The 14,067-nt window shown below is 47.8% G+C and overlaps 1 protein-coding gene across 5 annotated transcripts in view; it reads right to left on the reverse strand.

Moving 5' to 3' along the window:
- RAPH1 (Ras association (RalGDS/AF-6) and pleckstrin homology domains 1) overlaps positions 1-14,067 on the reverse strand; it is a 92,949-nt gene that overhangs the window by 19,959 nt on the left and 58,923 nt on the right. For 3 of the 5 annotated variants that reach the window (XM_083154207.1, XM_083154209.1, XM_083154212.1), the window contains exons 5-6: positions 4,093-4,167; positions 219-296 (exon numbers count right to left, since the gene is read on the reverse strand). In XM_083154207.1, coding sequence (XP_083010333.1) covers positions 219-296; positions 4,093-4,167 — 153 coding nt within the window. The remainder of the gene's footprint in view (positions 1-218; positions 297-4,092; positions 4,168-14,067) is intronic. The other 2 variants (XM_083154210.1, XM_083154211.1) reach the window with 1 other exon arrangement.

The following is a 14,067-nucleotide window of genomic DNA, read 5'->3' on the forward strand; positions in this document are numbered from 1 at the left end:
TGATCTGTACACTAAGTGCTGCAGCTTTTATCCACATTGTGTTCGAATCAGCTCCATATCCAGACTCGGCTCCATATCCAGACTCTGTCGCACTCAGATACAAGTGTCGCACATAACATTAGACAGCGCAGTCTCCTGGAACATCCCAATCGCAGCACATTGTAACTAAGATGCATTTTCAGATGTCGGAGGCCCCTTTCCCACCCCTTTCTGCCCACCTTTTTTACTTGAGCCTCTTTGATCTTTTCTAGCGCCACCCGAATCTTCTCCGCCTTAATTATGGCAGCCTGCTCCTCCTGTGGGGACAAAGAAACAGACAATTTAATTGAAGTGGTCAGCGCCTGTAAAGGATGTGTCTTATAGATCCATCTTTGTGTCATTATGCTGAGAATATAACGGTCAGCAACCACAAACGAGGCACCACCAGGTCAGCAACATGTTCATGCACACACACCTGATACAAGGGTTAGAGAATTAGCCATGGAGCAAACGCACAGGGTCAACGTACGCAGGGCAATGGGGCACAGATCACGCACAGTTCAAGACCGTAAAGTCTGTATAATATTATATAACATACATACACACACACTGTGCAGATGTGTGCGTTCATAATGCAGTAGATTCATTGCAGCACAGGACATCGTTAATCAGTCTTTGAATGTAGACGTATTGACAGAATGACTGCAGAAATCCTGAGTGACGTTCTTGTGCTTTGTCCCTGATCTATCGTCTATGGAAATAATGATCTGTGCGCTTCTTGGTTCCTCAATAGGTTCCTAGTCTGCGTCGTCCTTTGCTGTATCAGCCTACGGAACCATTAGCCATGGCCATACGGAAACATGAAGTAGGTGGCCGGAAGTAAGATGCATTACCCTGATCTCTTCCCCACCCGGTGTGCACAGAACAGGAATTGCCAGCTAGGAATATACTTATTACAGTAACATCACTAAACCCTTCGATGTCTCAGTCATTGTGTTTCAGATGGACCATAATCAATGAGAAGATTCCATTTGTGGGTGTGGGGGACATTGAGAGACTTCTATGCTTGGCTGACTTACCACCGATCCACCAAACTCATCACAATGGTTGAGAGAGAGAAATAATTAAGACTTAACGAGCGCAGTAACGGCCTCTCTCACCCATACCGCTACCTCGCGGTCCATCACCGAATGTATTGCTCAAGACACATCATTGTCATAGGAAAATGTTTTAGCTAAACAGAGAGAGGGCTCAACATATATTATAAATGAGGTGGCTTTCTGAAGGCCATGGCAGGTATGGACACTTTAATATCTAGACGCAGATTGAGTAAAAAAAACCTGTCATCAACTCTTCCCTCGCCTTCACCCCCCACATTCATACTCTCAGCTCTAGGATCAAACTCGTCCTCACTCATGGCCCAGTGATCTCCCACCTGGGCTACTGCAACCTCCTACTCTGTGGTCTCTTCTTAAGCCATCAGTGCCGCAGCACACCTGGTCTTCTTAACAAGCCTCCACTCACTCTCAGTCATCCTACGTCATCTCTTACCAGTTATACTATACCCCCACTCCCCTAGACTGTAAGCTCAGTATCAGGGTTGTCCACCATCTTGGTTCTCTCCCCGTGCGCTCCCACTTACCATCAACAACTTCCTATCAGCCCATGCCAGGCCACCAGGGCAATGACTGTTACAGATAATAACTTGATTCTGCCTTTAAACTAGTTCCCGCTTTAAGCCTAAAGAGAATCTGGTCGGAATTGTGACGGCTCCCGCAAATGGCTGGGTATTACGCTTGGCTCCATACATTACTGAAAGTCATATAAAAGTTTGTGGCCAACTTAGTGGGGGAGTATTGTGCAACAAGCCTGCGTGATGTAACCGGCGTAATTAAGTAAACACACGTGATAGAATGGCTGCTGGATTCAATTACTCCTCAGTACATCGTTCCAGGTCATGAAAGCAAAACTGTTGGCAGAAGAAGATGATAAAAAATAAGTTTCTATAAAATGAAGCCGCTCCTTGTTTAGTTTATTCCTGTTATTGTTTAGCGGCTCGTCCACGGGTAACACGGATAATGTTATATATCACAGAATGGTAAAGTGAAATATGCCCATTTGCTGAACTGAAGTATTAAAAGTAGTGAATGAGGTATAGTAGCGAGAGGAAACTTATGGTGAGCCTGCCTACACTTCACCACTGACCTCAGAGGAATAATATACAGGAGCAACTCCTGATGAAGCAGAGGAGGGTAACACAGCTCCACAGATGAAGCAAAGTAGGATAACTCAGCTCCCCAGGAAAACCAAATGAAGTTGAAGAGGGCAAATCAGCTTTCCAGCAACACCGGATGAAGCAGAGGAGGGTCAATTAGCTCTAAAGCAATTTCCAATGATGCTGTGGAGGATCAATCAGCTCCCCAGCAACCCCCATTGAAGCCGTGGAGGATCGATCAGCTCCCCAGCAAGTCCAGATGCAGCAGATGAGGGGAAATCTACTCCCCAGCAACTCCTGGTGAAGCCAATGAGGGGAGGGTCAATTAGCACCCCAGAAACTCTTGATAAAGCCAATGAGGGGAAATCCGCTCCTCAGCAACTCCTGGTGAAGACAATGAGAGAAAATCAGCTCTCATGCAACTCCTGATTAGGCAAATGAAGTCAATGAGGGGAAATCAGCTTCCCAGCAACTACAAATGAAGCCAATGAGGGGCAACCCGCTCCTCAGAAACTTCTGGTGAAGCCGATAAGGGGAAATCAGCTCCCCAGAAACCTGGATGGTAACTTCACGCCCGAACAACTCGTGATGGCCGCCATGATCTCTATATTATCTCCATGCTCTGTGTTTCTCATGCCAAGCTAAACCTCTGTGATATGTCCATAGTTTCTGTACTGCATTACGTTCTTAAGCGTCTTGAGTCACAAATCAGGTTTACAGTATACTTGGCACCATACACACAGTGCAGGCAGGAAACATGGCACTTATCAATGGACCATTGTAGAGAAACTCTCCCTTCTCCCTGCCATAAGTGCCCCGAGCATCAGCTATATTGGGCTAATGTTCCTGTGACTGAGGTCAGGTGATCACGCAGTGCCAACGTGCGGAGAGCTGTCAGAGCGATGATTCAGAGTGTCCCCCTAACCATATCCTAGATGCTTGCTCTGGTAATGCATCCCCCAAAGCAGCAGAGAGCTACCCACCATGGCGTCCCAGGCTGCCCTCCCTCCCAGTACCCTGGCATGGACTCCAGTCTGTACATGTGATTATTCTCCTGTGTGGGGTAGGGCATGTGCCATTCAGGGGGAGTTTCAGTATTAATAGCCATTTGGTCTCTTTATTAAGTGATCTGTAATCCAGACTGGAGCAGCTTCCCGGATCCTCCGAATACCAGACGTCAGAGACACCTGCTGGCCACTGACCCCCGCACAGTGTCTGTACAGAGACACCTTCTGGCCACTGACCCCCGCACAGTGTCTGTACAGAGACACCTTCTGGCCACTGACCCCCGCACAGTGTCTGTACAGAGACACATTCTGGCCACTGACCCCCGCACAGTGTCTGTACAGAGACACCTTCTGGCCACTGACCCCCGCACAGTGTCTGTACAGAGACACCTGCAGGCGACTGACCCCCGCACAGTGTCTGTACAGAGACACCTGCAGGCGACTGACCCCCGCACAGTGTCTGTACAGAGACACCTGCAGGCGACTGACACCCACACAGTACCTGTACAGAGACACCTTCTGGCCACTGACCCCCGCACAGGCTCAGCAGTCCTGCAATATACATGGAGGACAGAATGAGCTGCATGCATTAAGGCTGGCACACAACTCACGGGCAATAAGACCACACCAAAGCCAGGTTGCATTCGGTGCACCATAAGCTAGGGTCTATAGACGTAGTACACACACACACGCAGTACACACACACAAGCAGCACACACAGGTCTAGCAACATGCGGCGTGAGCAGAAGCGGCAGGTGACACGGAGAAGAGAGGTAGTGGGTTAGCGCCAGCAGCACTGTACCCCCCCCCAATGTGTCGGTTGGGGCACAGGTGGCACAGTGCAGCTGCGGGGAGAGGGGGCATGCAGACAGAACGAGCAAGCTTCATCACCTTAGTCAGCAAGTGCGAGGGCTTCCCTGCAATGTTTCTGAGCAGGAGAGAGGTCTCCCTGTCCAGATAGGAATGCTTGCGCAGAGACAGGAGAGAAGAGGAGAAAAACACAGTTACATGAACAACGTGTGCAAGTCCTGATGATCGGTGCTCTGATTATTACAGTATAGGCGTGCAGAGAGACAGAACACCCCCTATACAGGGGACACACATCCGCAAATATACAGTACAGTACACCGCCCCAGGCTTCACCTGTCCCATATACATACAGACAGTCTGGTAATGCTGACACCGGTGCTACTGTATCTAACACCATTACCTCTGGTGACATTACTGCGTATCCAACACCATTACCTCCGGTGCTATTACTGTATCCAACACCATTACCTCCGGTGCTATTACTGTATCCAACACCATTACCTCCGGTGCTATTACTGTATCCAACACCATTACCTCCGGTGCTATTACTGTATCCAACACCATTACCTCCGATGCTATTACTGTATCCAACACCATTACCTCCGGTGCTATTACTGTATCTAACACCATTACCTCCGGTGCTATTACTGTATCTAACACCATTACCTCCGGTGACATTACTGCGTATCTAACACCATTACCTCCGGTGCTATTACTGTATCCAACACCATTACCTCCGGTGCTATTACTGTATCTAACACCATTACCTCCGGTGCTATTACTGTATCTAACACCATTACCTCCGGTGCTATTACTGCATATCTAACACCATTACCTCCGGTGCTATTACTGCATATCTAACACCATTACCTCTGGCGCTATTACTGTGTATCTAACACCATTACCTCCGGTGCTATTACTGTGTATCTAACACCATTACCTCCGGTGCTATTACTGCATATCTAACACCATTACCTCCGGTGCTATTACTGCATATCTAACACCATTACCTCCGGTGCTATTACTGCATATCTAACACCATTACCTCCGGTGCTATTACTGCATATCTAACACCATTACCTCCGGTGCTATTACTGCATATCTAACACCATTACCTCCGGTGCTATTACTGCATATCTAACACCATTACCTCTGGTGCTATTACTGCATATCTAACACCATTACCTCCGGTGCTATTACTGCATATCTAACACCATTACCTCCGGTGCTATTACTGCATATCTAACACCATTACCTCCGGTGCTATTACTGCATATCTAACACCATTACCTCCGGTGCTATTACTGTATCTAACACCATTACCTCCGGTGCTATTACTGCATATCTAACACCATTACCTCCGGTGCTATTACTGCATATCTAACACCATTACCTCTGGCGCTATTACTGTGTATCTAACACCATTACCTCCGGTGCTATTACTGTGTATCTAACACCATTACCTCCGGTGCTATTACTGTGTATCTAACACCATTGCCTCCGGTGCTATTACTGTATCTAACACCATTACCTCCGGTGCTATTACTGTATCTAACACCATTACCTCCGTTGCTATTACTGTATCTAACACCATTACCTCTGGTGCTATTACTGTATCCAACACCATTACCTCCGGTGCTATTACTGTATCTAACACCATTACCTCCGGTGCTATTACTGTATCTAACACCATTACCTCCGGTGCTATTACTGTATCTAACACCATTACCTCCGGTGCTATTACTGCATATCTAACACCATTACCTCCGGTGCTATTACTGTATCTAACACCATTACCTCCGGTGCTATTACTGTATCTAACACCACTACCTCCGCTGCTATTACTTGCTGTTAACTGATAAAGTAAAGAAGGGTAGCGATTCAAAAGGCAATTGTAACTTATACAACCCAATTACCTGCTACAATGTAACAGATGATACAGTAACAATAGTTGTAGAATATGCACAGAACATAAATGAATCCTCTTTGGTCTTCTATGTGCATTACTATATGCTTTACCCTGCACATAGGGGACGCCCGGCTTATAATGTCCGAGTCACAGCGGGTTGGGATCATTTGGTCTACAGCATGATGGTCGACAGTTATTAGGTCGACACCATTAATTCGACATGGGAAAAGGTCAACATGGGTCTAGGTCGACATGGTTCTAGGTAGAAAGGTCATTTGTTCGACAGGTCATTCGTTCGAGGTCGACATGTCTAGGTCGACAGTCAAAAGGTTGACATGGGGTTTTTCACAGTTTTTTTGACCTGGATGTCAACACAGTCGACATGGACACAGTTTAAAGTGCACCGCATCGCTCGCTACACTATTTTAGTCTCCCACCACGCCCTAGTGGATGGTAGGGCATGAAATACCGCCTGTCGGCTAAAAAAAAGTTTTAAAAAAGTTTAAAAACCCATGTCGACCTTTTCGAACTAATGACCTGTCGAACTAACGACCTTTCGACCTAGAACAATGACGACCTTTTCCTATGTCGACCTAGATACATGTCTACATTTTCCAATGTCGACTTAATGGTGTCGACCTAATGACTGTCGACCATCATGCTGTAGACCAGTGGTTCCCAAACTGTGTGCTGTGGCACCCTGGGGTGCCTCAGAACACTTGCAGGGGTGCCCTGAGATGGTGGAACAGAACCAATTAAAATTATTTCTGATCAACATAACAGGCAAAACCAGTGCTGTCAATGCTAACATGTGGACAAACAGTAGCAAATCCTGTCTATTACCATATAACTAACCCTAAGGATGAGATATAAATGTAATTTACTTACTTTAATTTTTTTCTTTTTAATTTATCAATAATTAACATTCGGCCTAGGGGTGCCGTGAAAATGTTTTGATGCTAAAGGGTGCTGCGATTCAAAAAAGTTTGGGAACCCCTGCTGTAGACAAAATGACCGCATCCCGTCACATCAATATGTCGCCATGCGGTTTCTTCTGCCATTCAGCTCATAACTGTCATTTTTCAAACCCAGTCTGTAACATGACATTACTCTGCTACTTTATCTCTCTCTGAGGCTTAGTACAAAAATCCCACAGTTTGAGTCCTCCTGCATTGTGTTGGGTACAGGGCTGTTATGTGGCGGTTGGTAGGAAACCCACTCTGTGATCAGCTGTAGCTGTATCTCTGTATGTAATTAGTGAGGTGACATTTCCGGCTACAGGGCTGCGGCGCTCGCCGGCTACAGGGCTGCGCGCTCGCCGGCTACAGTGCCACGCTGAGGCTGCGCGCACGCCGGCTACAGTGCTGCGCGCACGCTGACTACAGTGCTGCGCTGAGGATGTGTGCTGGCTGCAGCCATGCAGATAAGTCCGAGTGTACGGCAGCCACTTCTGCGCACAGCTACAGTGACCTGTCTGTAAGGGGGAGAGGCGGAGTCATGGGTTTGGATTGCATCAGGGGGCTCATGTGCAAATAGCGCCTGCGGATGGGAACCAGACGTGCACTTATGTAGCTCCCCGATGCCTGTAGTCAGGAAAGAAAGTCAGGATCCGGATAACTGGGCGACAGTGAATAGTTTGTGCACAAGGACGACATTTACAAAAGTTTGACACATGAAAAAGGTCGACATATACATTTTTTGGGGATATATTATTTTCTACGTTCCCGCTCAGAGTGTACATGGATGGTAAAGTGGACGCCGCACTCTCATTGGGGCCAATTGTGCTAAAGTGCCAACTTTGAGACAATTTTTTTTGAAAAACCCATGTCAACCGAATGAGAATCGACCTAGAAATTGTCTATGAGGTACACCACACCCCAGAGTATAATTTGGCGGTGTGGGGGGGATATTCAGTGGGGCATCGTTTCAGCACTCGGTAAGTAGCAATTTAAGCTGCTTATCGATCCAATCTGAATCAAGCCCACTGTGCAGTGTAGTGTATACAAAACAGAGCTGGGGTCAAAGGGCAAGGGATAAATCTTTAACCCCCAGTGCCGTCAATGTGGCTGTACTAAATGTTCTAAAAAAAAACCCGGGGGTCACAGGATGGACTGACGCAACTAGTAGTGTAGGCCGTCGAACTTTTTTCTTTTTTCAGTTTTACACCAATAAAAGCGCAGTAAACGAAACCCCCCGTGATCGGGCTTGTGCACGCTGTGCAGCTTGTCTGACAATAGACGTATGTTTTACATTTCATCATCAAATGATTTTATAAATATGACAGGATATTCAATAAACCCCCCCCCACCCCCCCAAAAAAAAGGAAACTTGGAGCCCCTGTCACAATCCCTGGCATGTGTTTCTGAGAAATCTCCTTTTCTAAGAATTCCCCCCACCAGGAGCCCAACGTCCGCATCCTGGGGAGCATTACACAGAAGAACTGCAATGCCTGCGAGCGCTCACCACTCACACACAGATAGGCAGCATACATCCTCGCTGAAGTCATGTCAAGCTGTCACTCATGGCGCAACAGGTCATGTGACATTCTACTTTCATCAGGGGTCTGTATTGCCGAAAATGTGCCTTTACCACGTTGCGATGCCACTAGCACGCAGGAGGCGGCTGTGCGGAGTAACGTCATATGTGACACTTGTATATTTTGTGTACGATGGAGTGTGAGTATGTACATACATATCACGCTGCACGGTGTACTAAGGCTGGATGTATGAGGTATATCACACTGCACGGTGTACTGAGGCTGGATGTATGAGGTATATCACGCTGCACGGTGTACTGAGGCTGGATGTATGAGGTATATCACGCTGCACGGTGTACTGAGGCTGGATGTATGAGGTATATCACGCTGCACGGTGTACTGAGGCTGGATGTATGAGGTATATCACGCTGCACGGTGTACTGAGGCTGGATGTATGAGGTATATCACGCTGCACGGTGTACTGAGGCTGGATGTATGAGGTATATCACGCTGCACGGTGTACTGAGGCTGGGTGTATGAGGTATATCACGCTGCACGGTGTACTGAGGCTGGGTGTATGAGGTATATCACGCTGCACGGTGTACTGAGGCTGGATGTATGAGGTATATCACGCTGCACGGTGTACTGAGGCTGGATGTATGAGGTATATCACGCTGCACGGTGTACTGAGGCTGGATGTATGAGGTATCTCACGCTGCACGGTGTACTGAGGCTGGATGTATGAGGTATATCACGCTGCACGGTGTACTGAGGTAGAAAGGTCATTTGTTCGACAGGTCATTCGTTCGAGGTCGACAGTCAAAAGGTTGACATGGGGTTTTTCACAGTTTTTTTTGACCTGGATGTCAACACAGTCGACATGGACACAGTTTAAAGTGCACCGCATCGCTCGCTACACTATTTTAGTCTCCCACCACGCCCTAGTGGATGGTAGGGCATGAAATACCGCCTGTTGGCACATGTCGGCTAAAAAAAAGTTAAAAAACCCATGTCGACCATTTGTCTGTCGACCTAGATACTTTCGAACTAATGACCTGTCGAACTAACGACCTTTCGACCTAGAACAATGACGACCTTTTCCTATGTCGACCTAGATACATGTCTACATTTTCCAATGTCGACTTAATGGTGTCGACCTAATGACTGTCGACCATCATGCTGTAGACCAGTGGTTCCCAAACTCTGTGCTGTGGCACCCTGGGGTGCCTCAGAACACTTGCAGGGGTGCCCTGAGATGATGGAACAGAAACAATTAAAATTATTTCTGATCAACATACCAGGCAAAACCAGTGCTGTCAATGCTAACATGTGGACAAACAGTAGCAAATCCTGTCTATTACCATATAACTAACCCTAAGGATGAGATATAAATGTAATTTACTTATTTTAATTTTTTTCTTTTTAATTTATCAATAATTAACATTCGGCCTAGGGGTGCCGTGAAAATGTTTTGATGCTAAAGGGTGCTGCGATTCAAAAAAGTTTGGGAACCCCTGCTGTAGACAAAATTACCGCATCCCGTCACATCAATATGTCACCATGCGGTTTCTTCTGCCATTCAGCTCATAACTGTCATTTTTCAAACCCAGTCATTACTCTGCTACTTTATCTCTCTCTGAGGCTTAGTACAAAAATCCCACAGTTTGAGTCCTCCTGCATTGTGTTGGGTACAGGGCTGTTATGTGGCGGTTGGTAGGAAACCCACTCTGATCAGCTGTAGCTGTATCTCTGTATGTAATTAGTGAGGTGACATTTCCGGCTACAGGGCTGCGCGCTCGCCGGCTACAGGGCTGCGCGCTCGCCGGCTACAGGGCCGCGCTGAGGCTGCGCGCACGCCGGCTACAGTGCTGCGCTGAGGCTGCGCGCGCGCCGGCTACAGTGCTGCGCTGAGGATGTGTGCTGGCTGCAGCCATGCAGATAAGTCCGAGTGTACGGCAGCCACTTCTGCGCACAGCTACAGTGACCTGTCTGTAAGGGGGAGAGGCGGAGTCATGGGTATGGATTGCATCAGGGGGCTCATGTGCGAATAGCGCCTGCGGATGGGAACCAGACGTGCACTTATGTAGCTCCCCGATGCCTGTAGTCAGGAAAGAAAGTCAGGATCCGGATAACTGGGCGACAGTGAATAGTTTGTGCACAAGGACGACATTTACAAAAGTTTGACACATGAAAAAGGTCGACATATACATTTTTTGGGGATATATTATTTTCTACGTTCCCGCTCAGAGTGTACATGGATGGTAAAGTGGACGCCGCACTCTAATTGGGGCCAATTGTGCTAAAGTGCCAACTTTGAGACAATTTTTTTTGAAAAACCCATGTCAACCGAATGAGAGTCGACCTAGAAATTCTCTATGAGGTACACCACACCCCAGAGTATAATTTGGCGGTGTGGGGGGGATATTCAGTGGGGCATCGTTTCAGCACTCGGTAAGTAGCAATTTAAGCTGCTTATCGATCCAATCTGAATCAAGCCCACTGTGTAGTGTAGTGTATACAAAACAGAGCTGGGGTCAAAGGGCAAGGGATAAATCTTTAACCCCCAGTGCCGTCAATGTGGCTGTACTAAATGTTCTAAAAAAAAACCCGGGGGTCACAGGATGGACTGACGCAACTAGTAGTGTAGGCCGTCGAACTTTTTTCTTTTTTCAGTTTTACACCAATAAAAGTGCAGTAAACGAAACCCCCCGTGATCGGGCTTGTGCCCGCTGTGCAGCTTGTCTGACAATAGACGTATGTTTTACATTTCATCATCAAATTATTTTATAAATATGACAGGATATTCAATAAACCCCCCCCACCCCCCCAAAAAAAGGAAACTTGGAGCCCCTGTCACAATCCCTGGCATGTGTTTCTGAGAAATCTCCTTTTCTAAGAATTCCCCCCACCAGGAGCCCAACGTCCGCATCCTGGGGAGCATCACACAGAAGAACTGCAATGCCTGCGAGCGCTCACCACTCACACTCGGATAGGCAGCATACATCCTCGCTGAAGTCATGTCAAGCTGTCACTCATGGCGCAACAGGTCATGTGACATTCTACTTTCATCAGGGGTCTGTATTGCCGAAAATGTGCCTTTACCACGTTGCGATGCCACTAGCACGCAGGAGGCGGCTGTGCGGAGTAACGTCATATGTGACACTTGTATATTTTGTGTACGATGGAGTGTGAGTATGTACATACATATCACGCTGCACGGTGTACTAAGGCTGGATGTATGAGGTATATCACACTGCACGGTGTACTGAGGCTGGATGTATGAGGTATATCACGCTGCACGGTGTACTGAGGCTGGATGTATGAGGTATATCACGCTGCACGGTGTACTGAGGCTGGATGTATGAGGTATATCACGCTGCACGGTGTACTGAGGCTGGATGTATGAGGTATATCACGCTGCACGGTGTACTGAGGCTGGATGTATGAGGTATATCACGCTGCACGGTGTACTGAGGCTGGATGTATGAGGTATATCACGCTGCACGGTGTACTGAGGCTGGATGTATGAGGTATATCACGCTGCACGGTGTACTGAGGCTGGATGTATGAGGTATATCACGCTGCACGGTGCACTGAGGCTGGATGTATGAGGTATATCACGCTGCACGGTGTACTGAGGCTGGGTGTATGAGGTATATCACGCTGCACGGTGTACTGAGGCTGGATGTATGAGGTATATCACGCTGCACGGTGTACTGAGGCTGGGTGTATGAGGTATATCACGCTGCACGGTGTACTGAGGCTGGGTGTATGAGGTATATCACGCTGCACGGTGTACTGAGGCTGGGTGTATGAGGTATATCACGCTGCACGGTGTACTGAGGCTGGGTGTATGAGGTATATCACGCTGCACGGTGTACTGAGGCTGGGTGTATGAGGTATATCACGCTGCACGGTGTACTGAGGCTGGGTGTTTGAGGTATATCACGCTGCACGGTGTACTGAGGCTGGATGTATGAGGTATATCACGCTGCACGGTGTACTGAGGCTGGATGTATGAGGTATATCACGCTGCACGGTGTACTGAGGCTGGATGTATGAGGCATATCACACTGCATGGTGTACTGAGGCTGGATGTATGAGGTATATCACACTGCATGGTGTACTGAGGCTGGATGTATGAGGCATATTACACTGCATGGTGTACTGAGGCTGGATGTATGAGGTATATCATGCTGCAAGGTGTAGCATGCGCTGCATCAGTTTTAGGGCGGGATGTATCAACATACATCTCCGCCCTTCGCACGGCAGCCGCCGCGATGCTACCGCATATGTACTAACATATGCGGCCAGCATCGGGCTGCGGTAACGGAGACCCCCGCGATACCTGTGATGTGGGCTGCGGGGGTCTCCGTCACCTCCCGGCGGCTGCCAGCGTCCCCCTGTGTCTCCTCCTCCCCCCTGAAGCCGGATGTCCTGCCGGCTGTGACACCAGGGGGAGGAGGAGGTTAAAGGAGGACGGGAGGGGGTGGGCGCGCGGACGGCGGGCGGCGAAAGAAGCCCATAGGCTTCTATAGGGTATCGCCACCCAGAGGGTGGCGATACCCTTCCTTGCGAAAACGGGGCGGACGGGTATTGATACATAGGAAAATGCGGTAAAACGGGTGTTTTACCGCATTTTCCCGTTAGTACATCCCGCCCTCTGTATGGCCAAATAGTACAACTGTAGCAGGGCATGCTGGGATGTGTAGTGCAAGAACAGCTGGAGTGTCATTATAGTGACCTATAATCGGTATACCAAACATGGATGTGTTTCTGCTGTAGATATCTGTGGTATGTCAGCATCTCTAGAATTATATTTAATACGTCTGCATCTTATTACTGCTGTGCACGGCGCACACTACAGAATAAGAAGGAATGCAGATAAAACCGATGGAAACGAACGTACGTCTGTGGAAGTGCAGAATCATTTATGTAGATCACAGAATTCACTTTCTGTTCTGTGATGGTCATTGCTGTGCCCAGCAGTAGTGTCCTGGGTGATTACTTTTGGGTGGGGACATGGAATGTATGAAAATCCATTGCTATAAAAATAACTGAAAATATAACTTTAGGCCAGGCATTCCCAACCTCGGTCCTCAAGGCACAAAAACAGTGGAGGTCTCAGTGATATCCAGGCTTGAGCTCAGGTGATTTAATTAGTAGCCGAGTTATGTTGATTTAACCACCTGCCACTAAAACCTGCACCGTTAGTGCCTTGATGACCGAGGTGGGGAACTCCTGCTTTGGGCAATTGAGGATTCGCTATGGGAGGTTCCGTTACCTGGGTATAATTTATGCACATGTATGTTGGTCTGACCACATGGATGTCCTCTGCGGAGAAGCATACAGTATCCAGCCACAGACGTTCAAAGCTCAGATCTGGTGATCGGGAAGGAGTATAAAGAAGGACCGGCAAGGTAGGTAGTGACGGTCACATCCCATGATACGCTCACAGCGATTGGTAAGTGTCTGAGAAAGTATAACAGCTGAACACAATGTATATTTGTAGTACAGTTAGAACGAGGATTATTCTACTATGTATTTTCTACAACAGGAAAACGCATTTGGTGAAATATAGGACACAAAACCAATTCAGTGCCCGTATTCTGTAAGACTGCTCACTGTTCGCCAATAACAAAGAACGTGGTGGCGTCCAAGCTGGAGATCA

This window comes from Crinia signifera, chromosome 7 (assembly GCF_055691185.1).
Source record: "Crinia signifera chromosome 7, ASM5569118v1, whole genome shotgun sequence".
NCBI lineage: Eukaryota > Metazoa > Chordata > Amphibia > Anura > Myobatrachidae > Crinia > Crinia signifera.